Source organism: Oncorhynchus kisutch, unplaced genomic scaffold (genome assembly GCF_002021735.2).
Source record: "Oncorhynchus kisutch isolate 150728-3 unplaced genomic scaffold, Okis_V2 Okis03b-Okis08b_hom, whole genome shotgun sequence".
NCBI classification, from domain to species: Eukaryota; Metazoa; Chordata; class Actinopteri; order Salmoniformes; family Salmonidae; genus Oncorhynchus; species Oncorhynchus kisutch.
In genome coordinates, this window is record NW_022261980.1 from 17446004 (window position 1) to 17463455 (window position 17452).

General features: G+C 45.5%; 2 protein-coding genes across 7 annotated transcripts in view; both read right to left on the reverse strand.

The window, feature by feature from the left end:
• Positions 1-8474, reverse strand: part of LOC109877419 (WD repeat-containing protein 88) — a 29410-nt gene extending 20936 nt beyond the window's left edge. For 2 of the 3 annotated variants that reach the window (XM_031812956.1, XM_031812957.1), the window contains exons 1-3: positions 8190-8461; positions 2552-2662; positions 1484-1572 (exon numbers count right to left, since the gene is read on the reverse strand). The gene's annotated coding sequence lies outside the window, so the exon portion shown is untranslated. Of the gene's footprint in view, positions 1-1483; positions 1573-2551; positions 2663-8189 lie in introns of all 3 variants that reach the window. The other variant, XM_031812955.1, reaches the window with a different exon arrangement.
• Positions 8475-12080: 3606 nt separating this feature from the next.
• Positions 12081-17452, reverse strand: part of LOC109877923 (G patch domain-containing protein 1) — a 33731-nt gene continuing 28359 nt past the window's right edge. The window contains exons 18-21 of one of the 4 annotated variants that reach the window (XM_031812641.1): positions 14264-14374; positions 13980-14089; positions 13444-13598; positions 12081-12374 (exon numbers count right to left, since the gene is read on the reverse strand). In XM_031812641.1, the coding sequence (XP_031668501.1) occupies positions 12341-12374; positions 13444-13598; positions 13980-14089; positions 14264-14374 (410 nt within the window). In that variant the 3' untranslated portion in view covers positions 12081-12340. Of the gene's footprint in view, positions 13255-13443; positions 13599-13979; positions 14093-14263; positions 14375-17452 lie in introns of all 4 variants that reach the window. The other 3 variants (XM_031812640.1, XM_031812638.1, XM_031812639.1) reach the window with 3 other exon arrangements.

Below are 17452 nucleotides of genomic sequence, written 5' to 3' on the forward strand. Positions count from 1 at the left end.
CAGCCCTATCCCCAGCCCTATAACCAGCCCTATACCCAGCCCTATAACCAGCCCTATAACCAGCCCTATAACCAGCCCTATTCCCAGCCCTATACCCAGCCCTATAACCAGCCCTATAACCAGCCCTATAACCAGCCCTATTCCCAGCCCTATAACCAGCCCTATACCCAGCCCTATAACCAGCCCTATACCCAGCCCTATACCCAGCCCTATCCCCAGCCCTATAACCATCCCTATCCCTATCCCTATTCCCAGCCCTATAACCCTCCCTATCCCCAGCCCTATACCCTGCCCTATTCCCAGCCCTATAACCATCCCTATTCCCAGCCCTATCCCCAGCCCTATACCCAGCCCTATAACCATCCCTATCCCCAGCCCTATACCCAGCCCTATACCCAGCCATATACCCAGCCCTATACCCAGCCCTATACCCAGCCCTATACCCAGCCCTATACCCAGCCCTATAACCAGCCCTATAACCATCCCTATCCCCAGCCCTATAACCCTCCCTATCCCCAGCCCTATACCCTGCCCTATTCCCAGCCCTATAACCATCCCTATTCCCAGCCCTATCCCCAGCCCTATACCCAGCCCTATAACCATCCCTATCCCCAGCCCTATACCCAGCCATATACCCAGCCCTATACCCAGCCCTATACCCAGCCCTATACCCAGCCCTATACCCAGCCCTATAACCAGCCCTATAACCATCCCTATCCCCAGCCCTATAACCAGCCCTATAACCAGCCCTATTCCCAGCCCTATAACCAGCCCTATACCCAGCCCTATAACCAGCCCTATACCCAGCCCTATACCCAGCCCTATCCCCAGCCCTATAACCATCCCTATCCCTATCCCTATTCCCAGCCCTATAACCCTCCCTATCCCCAGCCCTATACCCTGCCCTATTCCCAGCCCTATAACCATCCCTATTCCCAGCCCTATCCCCAGCCCTATACCCAGCCCTATAACCATCCCTATCCCCAGCCCTATACCCAGCCCTATACCCAGCCATATACCCAGCCCTATACCCAGCCCTATACCCAGCCCTATACCCAGCCCTATAACCAGCCCTATAACCATCCCTATCCCCAGCCCTATAACCATCCCTATCCCCAGCCCTATAACCAGCCCTATCCCCAGCCCTATAACCATCCCTATCCCCAGCCCTATAACCAGCCCTATCCCCAGCCCTATAACCATCCCTATCCCCAGCCCTATAACCAGATATGTGGGATGTGATATTTGAGGAAACAAAACAACTAAATGAAGTTATAACTCATGTATAAATCACTAGTCACAACAAACAGACAAGGGCTTCTGTGGTCCATTCTGATAACAGCAAGGCTCCATTATGATGATCTACCCTTCTCCCAAAGTGTGCAAAGTGTACACTCCCCCTCTGGTGTTAGGAATATGTTTGGAGTGTACGAGTGCACACTCCTGGAGAAGGGTAGGCGATGGGAACACACTGACAACTCACCTTTTCTTGTCAGGGATCAAGGCACACTCAGAGATGTTGGACAGATGTCCTCTCTCAAACACCAACAGCGCGGCGCCACTCTCCGTGTCCTTCAGAAGCAGACATACAATGTGTGGCCCTAATGGCACCCTATTCCCTACAGAGTGCACTACTCTTGACCAGAGCCCTATAGGCCTTGGTCAGAAGTAGTGCACTATATAGGGAATACGGGTGCTATTTAGGCCATGGCCATATCATATAGTTCAGGTTCATACCTATAGGCCTTGGTCAGAAGTAGTGCACTATATAGGGAATAGTGGTTATAAGTAGTGCACTATATAGGGAATACGAGTGCTATTTAGGCCACGGCCATATCATATAGTTCAGTTTCATATCTATGGGCCAGACAATAATCTTTCAACATGAATATATTATTAAAAAATAAGACCGACATCTACAGCCAGGAGTGGACCACGATCCACATAAACACTGAGATGGATTAGGTGTGTGAAATCATACAAACAGGAAATAGACACACAGACAGGAAATAGACAGACACAAAGGCAGGAAATAGACAGACACACAGACAGGAAATAACAGACAAACAGACAGGAAATAGACAGACACACAGACAGGAAATAGACAGACACACAGACAGGAAATAGACAGACACACAGACAGGAAATAACAGACAAACAGACAGGAAATAGACAGACACACAGACAGGAAATAGACAGACACACAGACAGGAAATAGACAGACACACAGACAGGAAATAACAGACCTTGTAACTGCCTTGAGATGTTTACGTCTGTATTAATTAACACACACCGACTCCCAAATGGATACACATTCCCTGCACACCAAAAGTAGTGCACTATATAGGGAATAGTGGTTATAAGTAGTGCACTATATAGGGAATAGTGGTCATAAGTAGTGCACTATATAGGGAATAGTGGTCATAAGTAGTGCACTATATAGGGAATAGTTGTCATAAGTAGTGCACTATATAGGGAATAGTGGTTATAAGTAGTGTTTCATTTGGGAAGCAGTCCTAGTGTTTGGTGGACTTGTGTTTGATGGACCTACCCACAGAGCGGCCGTCTTGTCCTGGGAACTGGTCAGGACTTTGGTGTCATCAAAGCAGAAGTGGCAGCCGGTGACAGCATCTGTGTGACCCCTCAGCACCTTGATAGGAATCTGAAGAGGCACGGAGAATCAAGCCCCATTTCATATCTCCATTACACCATGATGGGAATCAAGCCCCATTTCACATCTCCATTACATCATGATGGGAATCAAGCCCCATTTCACATCTCCATTACATCATGATGGGGGTCTGAAGAGGCACGGAGAATCAAGTCCCATTTCATATCTCCATTACATCATGATGGGGGTCTGAAGAGGCACGGAGAATCAAGCCCCATTTCATATCTCCATTACACCATGATGGGGATCTGAAGAGGCACGGAGAATCAAGCCCCATTTCATGTCTCCATTCCACATAGTAATAGTATTTGAATCAAGCCCTGTCTAACATCTCCATTACACCATGATGGGAATCTGAAGAGGCACGGAGAATCAAGCCCCATTTCACATCTCCATTCCACATAGTAATAGTATTTGAATCAAGCCCCGTCTCACATCTCCATTCCACATAGTAATAGTATTTGAATCAAGCCCCGTGTCACATCTCCATTCCACATAGTAATAGTATTTGAATCAAGCCCCGTCTCACATCTCCATTCCACATAGTAATAGTATTTGAATCAAGCCCCGTCTCACATCTCCATTCCACATAGTAATAGTATTTGAATCAAGCCCCGTGTCACATCTCCATTCCACATAGTAATAATATTTGAATCAAGCCCCGTCTCACATCTCCATTCCACATAGTAATAGTATTTGAATCAAGCCCCATTTCACATCTCCATTCCACATAGTAATAGTATTTGAATCAAGCCCCGTCTCACATCTCCATTCCACATAGTAATAGTATTTGAATCAAGCCCCGTCTCACATCTCCATTCCACATAGTAATAGTATTTGAATCAAGCCCCGTCTCACATCTCCATTCCACATAGTAATAGTATTTGAATCAAGCCCCGTCTCACATCTCCATTCCACATAGTAATAGTATTTGAATCAAGCCCCGTGTCACATCTCCATTACACATAGTAATAGTATTTGAATCAAGCCCCGTGTCACATCTCCATTACACATAGTAATAGTATTTGAATCAAGCCCCATCTCACATCTCCATTCCACATAGTAATAGTATTTGAATCAAGCCCCATTTCACATCTCCATTCCACATAGTAATAGTATTTGAATCAAGCCCCGTCTCACATCTCCATTCCACATAGTAATAGTATTTGAATCAAGCCCCGTCTCACATCTCCATTCCACATAGTAATAGTATTTGAATCAAGCCCCGTCTCACATCTCCATTCCACATAGTAATAGTATTTGAATCAAGCCCCGTCTCACATCTCCATTCCACATAGTAATAGTATTTGAATCAAGCCCCGTCTCACATCTCCATTCCACATAGTAATAGTATTTGAATCAAGCCCCGTGTCACATCTCCATTACACATAGTAATAGTATTTGAATCAAGCCCCGTGTCACATCTCCATTCCACATAGTAATAGTATTTGAATCAAGCCCCGTGTCACATCTCCATTCCACATAGTAATAGTATTTGAATCAAGCCCCGTCTCACATCTCCATTCCACATAGTAATAGTATTTGAATCAAGCCCCGTCTCACATCTCCATTCCACATAGTAATAGTATTTGAATCAAGCCCCATTTCACATCTCCATTCCACATAGTAATAGTATTTGAATCAAGCCCCGTCTCACATCTCCATTCCACATAGTAATAGTATTTGGGCCCAGTTGTTTCCCTAGCACTGTTTCAACATGCTAATGTTTTAGCATTTTTGGCAGAAATCCCATTCAAGCCATGGGACTGATATTAGCATTTTTCACGCATCATGTCCAAATCATCTGAAACTATCTAAAATTGTATTGTGAAAGCACAACAAAATCACTTATATATGTTTTGAACACGACTAAAGCATTGCAGTAATGATAATGTTAATAATCATAATTTAAGACAATAGCCGAGGTCTGTTCTTTCTGTTCTAAAACGACACCTTAATTAATGACCCATCTGTTGAGATGTCTTTGTCATAATTGCTATGCTTGGCCACCAGCCAGATGTATAGCAGGAGGGCTTTTCACGCAGTGTTTCCTAGCCTGGTCCCAGATCTGTTTGTGCTCTTGCCAACTCATTGTCAAGACAAGCATGTTTGTCATGAGTGGTAAGGAGTTGGGCATGATACCACAAACAGACTGGCACTCAAGTGTTTTCAGTTAAAAGCTTGCTGTCTAGTAGGCTAAGGTGCCATCATTCATCCCTGTTATTGTCAGTGTTATGACACAGGTGCAACACAATTAATTATGTATAGCTATGTGGATGGCTGTTAGCTTGACTTGCTAACGTTAACTATTAGCTGACCAATCACTCATTGACGTTTGTAGTTTTAAAAACAGTTCACAGGGAAGTAGCTGCACACTATTACAGCACATAACCCAGCTAGCTAGCTGCTCTAGGATGAGCTATGAACATGAAGGCTATTCAACTCATCCCCTCTCTACCCAGCTAGCTAGCTGCTCTAGGATGAGCTATGAACATGAAGGCTATTCAACTCATCCCCTCTCTACCCAGCTAGCTAGCTGCTCTAGGATGAGCTATGAACATGAAGGCTATTCAACTCATCCCCTCTCTACCCAGCTAGCTAGCTGCTCTAGGATGAGCTATGAACATGAAGGCTATTCAACTCATCCCCTCTCTACCCAGCTAGCTAGCTGCTCTAGGATGAGCTATGAACATGAAGGCTATTCAACTCATCCCCTCTCTACCCAGCTAGCTAGCTGCTCTAGGATGAGCTATGAACATGAAGGCTATTCAACTCATCCCCTCTCTACCCAGCTAGCTAGCTGCTCTAGGATGAGCTATGAACATGAAGGCTATTCAACTCATCCCCTCTCTACCCAGCTAGCTAGCTGCTCTAGGATGAGCTATGAACATGAAGGCTATTCAACTCATCCCCTCTCTACCCAGCTAGCTAGCTGCTCTAGGATGAGCTATGAACATGAAGGCTATTCAACTCATCCCCTCTCTACCCAGCTAGCTAGCTGCTCTAGGATGAGCTATGGACATGAAGGCTATTCAACTCATCCCCTCTCTACCCAGCTAGCTAGCTGCTCTAGGATGAGCTATGAACATGAAGGCTATTCAACTCATCCCCTCTCTACCCAGCTAGCTAGCTGCTCTAGGATGAGCTATGAACATGAAGGCTATTCAACTCATCCCCTCTCTACCCAGCTAGCTAGCTGCTCTAGGATGAGCTATGAACATGAAGGCTATTCAACTCATCCCCTCTCTACCCAGCTAGCTAGCTGCTCTAGGATGAGCTATGAACATGAAGGCTATTCAACTCATCCCCTCTCTACCCAGCTAGCTAGCTGCTCTAGGATGAGCTATGAACATGAAGGCTATTCAACTCATCCCCTCTCTACCCAGCTAGCTAGCTGCTCTAGGATGAGCTATGAACATGAAGGCTATTCAACTCATCCCCTCTCTACCCAGCTAGCTAGCTGCTCTAGGATGAGCTATGAACATGAAGGCTATTCAACTCATCCCCTCTCTACCCAGCTAGCTAGCTGCTCTAGGATGAGCTATGAACATGAAGGCTATTCAACTCATCCCCTCTCTACCCAGCTAGCTAGCTGCTCTAGGATGAGCTATGAACATGAAGGCTATTCAACTCATCCCCTCTCTACCCAGCTAGCTAGCTGCTCTAGGATGAGCTATGAACTTGAAGGCTATTCAACTCATCCCCTCTCTACCCAGCTAGCTAGCTGCTCTAGGATGAGCTATGGACATGAAGGCTATTCAACTCATCCCCTCTCTACCCAGCTAGCTAGCTGCTCTAGGATGAGCTATGAACATGAAGGCTATTCAACTCATCCCCTCTCTACCCAGCTAGCTAGCTGCTCTAGGATGAGCTATGAACATGAAGGCTATTCAACTCATCCCCTCTCTACCCAGCTAGCTAGCTGCTCTAGGATGAGCTATGAACATGAAGGCTATTCAACTCATCCCCTCTCTACCCAGCTAGCTAGCTGCTCTAGGATGAGCTATGAACATGAAGGCTATTCAACTCATCTCCTCTCTACCCAGCTAGCTAGCTGCTCTAGGATGAGCTATGAACATGAAGGCTATTCAACTCATCCCCTCTCTACCCAGCTAGCTAGCTGCTCTAGGATGAGCTATGAACATGAAGGCTATTCAACTCATCCCCTCTCTACCCAGCTAGCTAGCTGCTCTAGGATGAGCTATGAACATGAAGGCTATTCAACTCATCCCCTCTCTACCCAGCTAGCTAGCTGCTCTAGGATGAGCTATGAACATGAAGGCTATTCAACTCATCCCCTCTCTACCCAGCTAGCTAGCTGCTCTAGGATGAGCTATGAACATGAAGGCTATTCAACTCATCCCCTCTCTACCCAGCTAGCTAGCTGCTCTAGGATGAGCTATGAACATGAAGGCTATTCAACTCATCCCCTCTCTACCCAGCTAGCTAGCTGCTCTAGGATGAGCTATGAACATGAAGGCTATTCAACTCATCCCCTCTCTACCCAGCTAGCTAGCTGCTCTAGGATGAGCTATGAACATGAAGGCTATTCAACTCATCCCCTCTCTACCCAGCTAGCTAGCTGCTCTAGGATGAGCTATGAACATGAAGGCTATTCAACTCATCCCCTCTCTACCCAGCTAGCTAGCTGCTCTAGGATGAGCTATGAACATGAAGGCTATTCAACTCATCCCCTCTCTACCCAGCTAGCTAGCTGCTCTAGGATGAGCTATGAACATGAAGGCTATTCAACTCATCCCCTCTCTACCCAGCTAGCTACCTGCTACCTGCTCTAGGATGAGCTATGAACATGAAGGCTATTCAACTCATCCCCTCTCTACCCAGCTAGCTAGCTGCTCTAGGATGAGCTATGAACATGAAGGCTATTCAACTCATCCCCTCTCTACCCAGCTAGCTAGCTGCTCTAGGATGAGCTATGAACATGAAGGCTATTCAACTCATCCCCTCTCTACCCAGCTAGCTAGCTGCTCTAGGATGAGCTATGAACATGAAGGCTATTCAACTCATCCCCTCTCTACCCAGCTAGCTACCTGCTACCTGGGCAGCTAGCTACCTGCTACCTGGGGAGCTAGCTAACTGAGACCTGGGCAGCTAGCTAGCTGAGACCTGGGCAGCTAGCTACCTGCTACCTGGGCAGCTAGCTACCTGCTACCTGGGGAGCTAGCTAACTGAGACCTGGGCAGCTAGCTAGCTGAGACCTGGGCAGCTAGCTAACTGATACCTGGGCAGCTAGCTAACTGATACCTGGGCAGCTAGCTAACTGATACCTGGGCAGCTAGCTACCTGAGACCTGGGCAGCTAGCTAACTGAGACCTGGGCAGCTAGCTAACTGAGACCTGGGCAGCTAGCTAACTGAGACCTGGGCAGCTAGCTACCTGATACCTGGGCAGCTAGCTAACTGAGACCTGGGCAGCTAGCTAACTGATACCTGGGCAGCTAGCTAACTGAGACCCGGGCAGCTAGCTAACTGATACCTGGGCAGCTAGCTAACTGATACCTGGGCTAGCTCCTGATGTTCCCACACCGAGGCTCTTCTCTTCTCCACATCCTTCTCCTCTTTCCCTTCATCAATGGTCTCATCAAGTGACAAAGGGTCGATATTTCTCCAAGTCATTTTGTCCAGGAAACGAAATGTATTTCTCTACGTTAGGTATTTCATTGTTTTGGGGTAAAAGTATCTAGCTACTGTAGCTAACAGGTCAGTCAGAGTAGCCAATGTTGTCCAAAGTTTGCGTTCCCATAGCGACGGCCAGGCATCAGGAGCACTGAGTTTGGTGTGACTGAGATGGATAACAATCTGAAATGTGCAGACTACACACACGGACAGAGATTTTTTTTAATGTAAGGACATTTTTTTGATATACATATATAATATACATATAATATACATATAATATACATATAATATACATATAATATACATTATTAATATATAATATACATATTAATATATAATATACATATTAATATATAATATACATAATATACATATATCCGTCACCCTCGCCACTACCCGGGCTCGAACCAGGGACCCTCTGCACACATCAGCAACTGAAACCCACGAAGCATCGTTACCCATCACAACCACTTCAGGTCTCAGAGCGAGTGACATAACCAATTGAAACGCTATTAGCGCGCACCACCGCTAACTGGCTAACCATTTCACATCGGTTACACATACATACAGTTGAAAGTCGGAAGTTTACATACTCTTAGGTTGGACTCATTAAAACTCGTTTTTCAACCACTCCACACATTTCTTGTTAACCAACTATAGTTTTGGCAAGTCGTTTGGGACATCTACTTTGTGCATGACACAAGTAACTTTTCCAACAATTGGATACACACAGATTATTTCACTTATAATTCACTGTATCACAATTCCAGTGGGTCAGAAGTTTACATACACTAAGTTGACTGTCTTTACACACCTTGGAAAATTCCAGAAAATGATGTCATGGCTTTAGAAGCTTCTGATAGGCTAATTGACATCATTTGAGTCAATTCGAGGTGTACCTATGGATGTATTTCAAGGCCTACCTTCAAACTCAGTGCCTCTTTGTCGACATCAGGGGAAAATCAAAAGTAATCAGCCAAGATCTCAGAAAAATAACGCCTGAATGTACCACCTTCATCTGTACGAACAATAGTACACAAGTATAAACACCATGGGACCACGCAGCCGTCATACCGCTCAGGAAGGAGACGCGTTCTGTCTCCTAGAGATGAACCTACTTTGGTGCTAAAAGTGCAGATCACTCCCAGAACAACAGCAAAGGACCTTGTGAAGATGCTGAAGGAAACAGGTACAAAAGTTTCTATATCCACAGTAAAACAAGTCCTATATCAACATAACCTGAAAGGCCGCTCAGCAAGGAAGTAGCCACTGCTCCAAAAATGCCATAAAAAAGCCAGACTACGGTTTGCAACTGCACATGGGGACAAAGATCGTACTTTTTGGAGAAATGTCCTCTGGTCTGATGAAACAGAAATAGAACTGTTTGGCCATAATGACCATCGTTATGTTTGGAGGAAAAAGGGGGAGGCTTGCGAGCCGAAGAACACCATCCCAACCGTGAAGCACGGGGTGGCAGCATCATGTTGTGGCGGTGCTTTGCTGCAGGTGGGAAAATTATGTGGATATATTGAAGCAACATCTCAAGACATCAGTCAGAAAGTTAAAGCTTGGTTGCAAATGGGTCTTCCAAATGGACAATGACCCCAAGCATACTTCCAAAAGTTGTGGCAAAATGGGACAACAAAGTCAAGGTATTGGAGTGGCCATCACAAAGCCCTGACCTCAATCCTATAGAACATTTGTGGGCAGAACTGAAAAAGCGTGTGCGAGCAAGGAGGCCTACAAATCGGACTCAGTTACACCAGCTCTGTCAGGAGGAAATAGGCCAAAATTCACCCAACTTATTGTGGGAAGCTTGTGGAAGGTTTGACCTAAGTGAAACAATTTAAAGGCAATGCTACCAAATACTAATTGAGTGTATGTAAACTTCCGACCCACTGGGAATGTGATGAAATAATTAAATTTGAAATAAATAATTCTCTCTACTATTATTCTGACATTTCACATTCTTAAAATAAAGTGGTGATCCTAACTGACCTAAATAGCAAATTTTTACAAGGATTAAATGTCAGGAATTCTGATAAACTGAGTTTAAATGTATTTGGCTAAGGTGTGTGTAAACTTCAACTGTATGTGTGTGTAATCAATCTACAGGTGTATGTAAACTTCAACTGTGTGTGTGTGTAATCAATCTACAGGTGTATGTCAACTTACGACTTCAAATGTGTATTATACACGTGTTTATTGCATATCCCAATACCACATTTTCACAAATGTTTTTAGGAATTTTTGCAAATGTATAACTTTTTTTTTTTACTGAAATATCACATTTCCATAAGTATTCAGACCCTTTACTCAGTACTTTGTTGAAGCACCTTAGGCAGCGATTACAGCCTTGAGTCTTCTTGGGTATGACGCTACAAGCTTGGTACACCTGTATTTGGGGAGTTTCTCCCATTCTTCCTTGAAGATCCTCTCAAGCTCTGTCAGGTTGGATGGGGAGCATCGCAGCAAAGCTATTTTCAGGTTTCTCCAGAGATGTTTGATTGTGTTCAAGTCCGGGCTACTCAAGGACATTGAGACTTGTCCCAAAACCACTCCTGCGTTGTCTTGGCTGTGTGCTTAGAGTCGTTCTGTTGGAAAGTGAACCTTCGCCCCAGTCTGAGGTCCTGAGTGCTTAGGGTCGTTGTCCTGTCGGAAGGTGAACCTACGCCCCAGTCTGAGGTCCTGAGCGCTCTGGAGCAGTTTCTCTCTGTGCTTTGCTCCGTTCATCTTTCCCTTGATCCTGACTAGTCTCCCAGTTCCTGCAGCTGAAAAACATCCCCACAGCATGATGCTGCCACCACCATGCTTCACCGTAGGGATGGTGCCAGGTTTCCTCCAGATGTGACGCTTGGCATTCAGGCCAAAGAGTTCAATCTTGGTTTCATCAGACCAGAGAATCTTGTTTCTTATGGTCTGAGTCTTCAGGTGCCTTTTGGCAAAACTCCAAGCGGGCTGTCATGTGCCTTTTACTGAGGAGTGGCTTCCATCTGGCAACTCTACCATAAAGGCCTGATTGGTGTAGTCAAAACAGGACTTTATGGTAGAATGCTGTAGAGATGGTTGTCTTTCTGGAAGGTTCTCCCATCTTCAAAAAGGACCTCTGGCACTCTGACAGAATGACCATCATTTGCTCAGTTTAGAAAGAGTCTTGGTGGTTCCAAACTTCTTTCATTTAAGAATGATGGAGACCACTGTGTTCTTGGGGACCTTCAATGCTGCAGAAATGTTTTGGTACCCTTCCCCAGATCTGTGCCTTGACACAATCCTGTCTCGTAGCTCTACGGACAATTCCTTCGACCTCATGGCTTGGTTTTTGGTCTGACATGCATTGTCAACTGTGGGACCTTATATAGACAGGTGAGTGCCTTTCCAAATCATGTCCAATCAATTGAATTTACTACAGGTGGACTCCAATCAAGTTGTAGAAACATCTCAAGGATGATCAATAGAAACAGGAAGCACCTGAGATCAATTTCAAGTCTCATAACAAAGGGTCTGAATACTGATGTAAATAAGGTATTTCTGTTTTATGTTTAATACATTTGCAGAAATGTCTAAAAACCTGTTTTCACTTTGTTATTATGGGGTATTGTATGTAGATTGAGGGGGGGGGGGAATTATAGAATAATGTAACAAAATGTGGAAAAAGTCCAGGGGTCTGAATACTTTCCAAATGTATACAACTTTTTATCCATTTAAAGATACATGATGGTAACAACTCACATCACAGACAATCTGGAAAGACACGATAATAACAGAGACAGATTACAACAACAACAAAATCTCCAATGTTTATTGATTAACAGACGATAGCAAGACCTCTCAACATATCAGCCCGAGACATCGATCAGCAAAAAAAAAAACTCACATCTCATGAGAATTACAATTTCAAATGTAAAGTAAGACCCTCTTTCATCAGCATCATAACTACAGGGCTATTGGAATTCATACAGAATGGTTCCCGACTCCCGTCTCCAGATATCTGTCCTCATAGAGGACATCCTGTTGTCTGTCGGATCACAGATTCACTGCAGATTCTTCCCACGGATGCTCTTCAACCTGGTCAGATGGGAGAGGAAGGATCAATATCATGTATGTAATAACCCTGTCATAATACTGTAACACGGATGCTCTTCAACCTGGTCAGATGGGAGAGGAAGGATCAATATCATGTATGTAATAACCCTGTCATAATACTGTAACACGGATGCTCTTCAACCTGGTCAGATGGGAGAGGAAGGATCAATATCATGTATGTAATAACCCTGTCATAATACTGTAACACGGATGCTCTTCAACCTGGTCAGATGGGAGAGGAAGGATCAATATCATGTATGTAATAACCCTGTCATAATACTGTAACACGGATGCTCTTCAACCTGGTCAGATGGGAGAGGAAGGATCAATATCATGTATGTAATAACCCTGTCATAATACTGTAACACGGATGCTCTTCAACCTGGTCAGATGGGAGAGGAAGGATCAATATCATGTATGTAATAACCCTGTCATAATACTGTAACACGGATGCTCTTCAACCTGGTCAGATGGGAGAGGAAGGATCAATATCATGTATGTAATAACCCTGTCATAATACTGTAACACGGATGCTCTTCAACCTGGTCAGATGGGAGAGGAAGGATCAATATCATGTATGTAATAACCCTGTCATAATACTGTAACACGGATGCTCTTCAACCTGGTCAGATGGGAGAGGAAGGATCAATATCATGTATGTAATAACCCTGTCATAATACTGTAACACGGATGCTCTTCAACCTGGTCAGATGGGAGAGGAAGGATCAATATCATGTATGTAATAACCCTGTCATAATACTGTAACACGGATGCTCTTCAACCTGGTCAGATGGGAGAGGAAGGATCAATATCATGTATGTAATAACCCTGTCATAATACTGTAACACGGATGCTCTTCAACCTGGTCAGATGGGAGAGGAAGGATCAATATCATGTATGTAATAACCCTGTCATAATACTGTAGCATGTTTAAATGACATGGGTCAATTGGTTTTGGCCTGGTTCTAACCATTGTTGCCCTTTTTGGCCAGGTCCAAACCATTTCTGGGCTGGTTCTAACTGTTTTGTACTACAATTAATGCCCTCTGACCTTCTGAGCAGCTCTTCTGTTGATACCCCTCCCCCCTCCTCTCCGTCCTCCTGGCCGTTCCCGTCACTCCCCTCTGAGCTGCTGTCTGATGACTCCTCCTTCTTGGTCTTCTTCTGCTTGCCTTTGTGCTTGTGTCTCTTGTGCTTCTTCTTCTGCTGTTAACAACAACAGCGGCAGAGAGGGAGAGTCAAGAGGACATACTGACAGACGGTGAACGGCGTTCCTGGCACTTCCACCAAAAACAAAAAGACCAAACATATTTGGTACAATGGTCCTCTTGAATAACTCACTTTGCCTGCCTGCCTGCCTGCCAGCCTGCCAGCCAGCCAGCCAGCCAGCCAGCCAGCCAGCCGGCCAGCCGGCCAGACAGACAGACAGACAGACAGACAGACAGACAGACAGACAGACAGACAGACAGACAGAGAAACAGACAGACAGAGAAACAGACAGACAGAGAAACAGAGAAACAGAGAGAGGACTCTTGAACAGACACCGTAGTCTATTCTCCTGGGTTAAGTTGTTTTCCCCGGCCGTACCTTCTTGTCCTTCTTGTGCTTGCCGTGTTTCTTGGCTTTGTGCTTCTCCTTACACTTCTTCTTGTGTTTGTCGTCCTTAGCAGAGGGAGTCGGGGACGGACGGCGCTCCGCTGCTGAAAAGACAAGCAGAGATGGTGAGACTCCAAATCATCTATATCAACGTCTCAAGATGAGCTGCAACAGACTGGTTCGAACAGCTTTTTGTGAACAACAAGATGTTAAGGAATCACAACGTCCGTTATAACCGGGATTTGATTGGATCACGTTATTGGTAAGGGACTCACTCAATGTAGAGGAAGGAGGAGGCAGCCGAGGTCCAAACTCCTCCTCTTCCATTTCCTGGTCCCGAGGGGGAGGGGCAGCAGCAGGACCACTGGGCGTTTTGAACAGAATGTCTAAAAAATAAAAAACTGAGTTAAAACCATCAGAGATGTCAGAGGTCTCCCATCATTCTCCACTACCCAGAGAGCTAAAACCATCAGAGGACTCCCATCATTCTCCACTACCCAGAGAGTTAAAACCATCAGAGATGTTAGAGGTCTCCCATCATTCTCCACTACCCAGAGAGTTAAAACCATCAGAGATGTCAGAGATCTCCCATCATTCTCCACTACCCAGAGAGTTAAAACCATCAGAGATGTCAGAGATCTCCCATCATTCTCCACTACCCAGAGAGTTGAAACCATCAGAGATGTCAGAGATCTCCCATCATTCTCCACTACCCAGAGAGTTAAAACCATCAGAGATGTCAGACATCTCCCATCATTCTCCACTAGCCAGAGAGTTAAAACCATCAGAGATGTCAGAGATGTCCCATCATTCTCCACTACTCAGAGAGTTAAAACCATCAGAGATGTCAGAGATGTCCCATCATTCTCCACTACCCAGAGAGTTAAAACCATCAGAGATGTCTCTCTGCTGTCTTGACTGGAACTAATGGGGATCCATAATAAACCCCAGGAAGAGTAGCTGCTGCCTTGGCAACAGGAACTAATGGGGATCCATAATAAACCTCAGGAAGAGTAGCTGCTGCCTTGACAGGAACTAATGGGGATCCATAATAAACCCCAGGAAGAGTAGCTGCTGTCTTGGCAACAGGAACTAATGGGGATCCATAATAAACCCCAGGAAGAGTAGCTGCTGCCTTGGCAGGAACTAATGTGGATCCATAATAAACCCCAGGAAGAGTAGCTGCTGCCTTGGCATGAACTAATGGGGATCCATAATAAACCCCAGGAAGAGTAGCTGCTGCCTTGGCAACAGGAACTAATGGGGATCCATAATAAACCCCAGGAAGAGTAGCTGCTGCCTTGGCAACAGGAACTAATGGGGATCCATAATAAACCCCAGGAAGAGTAGCTGCTGCCTTGGCAACAGGAACTAATGGGGATCCATAATAAACCCCAGGAAGAGTAGCTGCTGCCTTGACATTAACTAATGGGGATCCATAATAAACCCCAGGAAGAGTAGCTGCTGCCTTGGCAGGAACTAATGTGGATCCATAATAAACCCCAGGAAGAGTAGCTGCTGCCTTGGCATGAACTAATGGGGATCCATAATAAACCCCAGGAAGAGTAGCTGCTGCCTTGGCAACAGGAACTAATGGGGATCCATAATAAACCCCAGGAAGAGTAGCTGCTGCCTTGGCAACAGGAACTAATGGGGATCCATAATAAACCCCAGGAAGAGTAGCTGCTGCCTTGGCAGGAACTAATGGGGATCCATAATAAACCCCAGGAAGAGTAGCTGCTGCCTTGGCAACAGGAACTAATGGGGATCCATAATAAACCCCAGGAAGAGTAGCTGCTGCCTTGGCAACAGGAACTAATGGGGATCCATAATAAACCCCAGGAAGAGTAGCTGCTGCCTTGGCAACAGGAACTAATGGGGATCCATAATAAACCCCAGGAAGAGTAGCTGCTGCCTTGGCAACAGGAACTAATGGGGATCCATAATAAACCCCAGGAAGAGTAGCTGCTGCCTTGGCAGGAACTAATGGGGATCCATAATAAACCCTGGGAAGAGTAGCTGCTGCCTTGACATTAACTAATGGGGATCCATAATAAACCCCAGGAAAAGTAGCTGCTGCCTTGAGATGAACTAATGGGGATCCATAATAAACCCCAGGAAAAGTAGCTGCTGCCTTGACATGAACTAATGGGGATCCATAATAAACCCCAGGAAGAGTAGCTGCTGCCTTGACAGGAACTAATGGGGTTCCATAATAAACCCCAGGAAGAGTAGCTGCTGCCTTGACAGGAACTAATGGGGATCCATAATAAACCCCAGGAAGAGTAGCTGCTGCCTTGACAGGAACTAATGGGGATCCATAATAAACCCCAGGAAGAGTAGCTGCTGCCTAGACAGGAACTAATGGGGATCCATAATAAACCCCAGGAAGAGTAGCTGCTGCCTAGACAGGAACTAATGGGGATCCATAATAAACCCCAGGAAGAGTAGCTGCTGCCTTAACAGGAACTAATAGGGAACCATAATAAACCCCAGGAAGAGTAGCTGCTGCCTTGACATGAACTAATGGGGATCCATAATAAACCCCAGGAAGAGTAGCTGCTGCCTTGACATGAACTAATGGGGATCCATAATAAACCCCAGGAAGAGTAGCTGCTGCCTTGACATGAACTAATGGGGATCCATAATAAACCCCAGGAAGAGTAGCTGCTGCCTTGGCAACAGGAACTAATGGGGATCCATAATAAACCCCAGGAAGAGTAGCTGCTGCCTTGACAGGAACTAATGGGGATCCATAATAAACCCCAGGAAGAGTAGCTGCTGCCTTGGCAGGAACTAATGGGGATCCATAATAAACCCCAGGAAGAGTAGCTGCTGCCTAGACAGGAACTAATGGGGATCCATAATAAACCCCAGGAAGAGTAGCTGCTGCCTTAACAGGAACTAATAGGGAACCATAATAAACCCCAGGAAGAGTAGCTGCTGCCTAGACAGGAACTAATGGGGATCCATAATAAACCCCAGGAAGAGTAGCTGCTGCCTTGGCAGGAACTAATGTGGATCCATAATAAACCCCAGGAAGAGTAGCTGCTGCCTTGGCAGGAACTAATGGGGATCCATAATAAACCCCAGGAAGAGTAGCTGTTGCCTTGGCAGGAACTAATGGGGAACCATAACAAACCCCAGGAAGAGTAGCTGCTGCCTTGGCAACAGGAACTAATGGGGATCCATAATAAACCCCAGGAAGAGTAGCTGCTGCCTTGGCAGGAACTAATGGGGATCCATAATAAACCCCAGGAAGAGTAGCTGCTGCCTTGGCAGGAACTAATGGGGATCCATAATAAACCCCAGGAAGAGTAGCTGCTGCCTTGGCAACAGGAACTAATGGGGATCCATAATAAACCCCAGGAAGAGTAGCTGTTGCCTTGGCAGGAACTAATGGGGAACCATAACAAACCCCAGGAAGAGTAGCTGCTGCCTAGACAGGAACTAATGGGGATCCA